The sequence below is a fragment of the Penaeus monodon genome, chromosome 23 (assembly GCF_015228065.2).
Source record: "Penaeus monodon isolate SGIC_2016 chromosome 23, NSTDA_Pmon_1, whole genome shotgun sequence".
Taxonomy (NCBI): domain Eukaryota; kingdom Metazoa; phylum Arthropoda; class Malacostraca; order Decapoda; family Penaeidae; genus Penaeus; species Penaeus monodon.
The window spans coordinates 15,022,149-15,022,722 of record NC_051408.1 but is presented as its reverse complement, the minus strand read 5'-3'; the positions used below and the strand labels follow the sequence as shown (position 1 = coordinate 15,022,722).

The window sequence follows — 574 nt, the reverse complement described above, 5'->3', positions numbered from 1 at the left end:
ATGGACTGCCATGTCGTTTCTTGCAACTATTGTTGCTTTTCCCAAGATGGAAAGGCCTCGCACTGGATTCACGGTCAGCGCTTGAGTACGAATTCTGCACAAGAATGACCATGACCTTCGCGTAAAACCTGTTCTGCCACAATGAATGGGCCACAAAAAGCAACTCTTCTGCATTTCTTTGCGTGTGACTTCTACTTGAGCGTATTTTTTGTTTTACCGTAATGAAACACTGCTATCTAAATTAGCTATTTTGGTAAGAAAAATGTTGAAGATGTTAAATGTACTTTAGTCTCACTTCCGAAATCGAGAGACTCCGCAAATGGGAAATGCAAATCCAGCAAGACAACCCCATCCTACAAGCTACTTAAATCCCTAATCTGACAAAACAAACATCAATAAGCCAAGCCCTCCAGAGATAAGACTCAAAGACGAAACTGAGGAGGACGACGCACCTGGACTCGATCATGTTGGAGAAGCCAAGTTCGTCCCTCATGTCCCAGGCGTTGGAGGCGAGCTGGGCCAGCACGGGCGACATCATGAGAGACCTCTTGCTGCTGGAGGTGGACAGGAGGTA

The 574-nt window shown here is 46.0% G+C and overlaps 1 protein-coding gene across 1 annotated transcript in view; it reads right to left on the bottom strand.

The window, feature by feature from the left end:
* Positions 1-574, bottom strand: part of LOC119588359 — a gene marked incomplete in the record, with an annotated part of 1,428 nt that overhangs the window by 578 nt on the left and 276 nt on the right. The window contains 1 exon segment of the mRNA XM_037937042.1: positions 453-574. Within this exon segment, the coding sequence (XP_037792970.1) occupies positions 453-574 (122 nt within the window).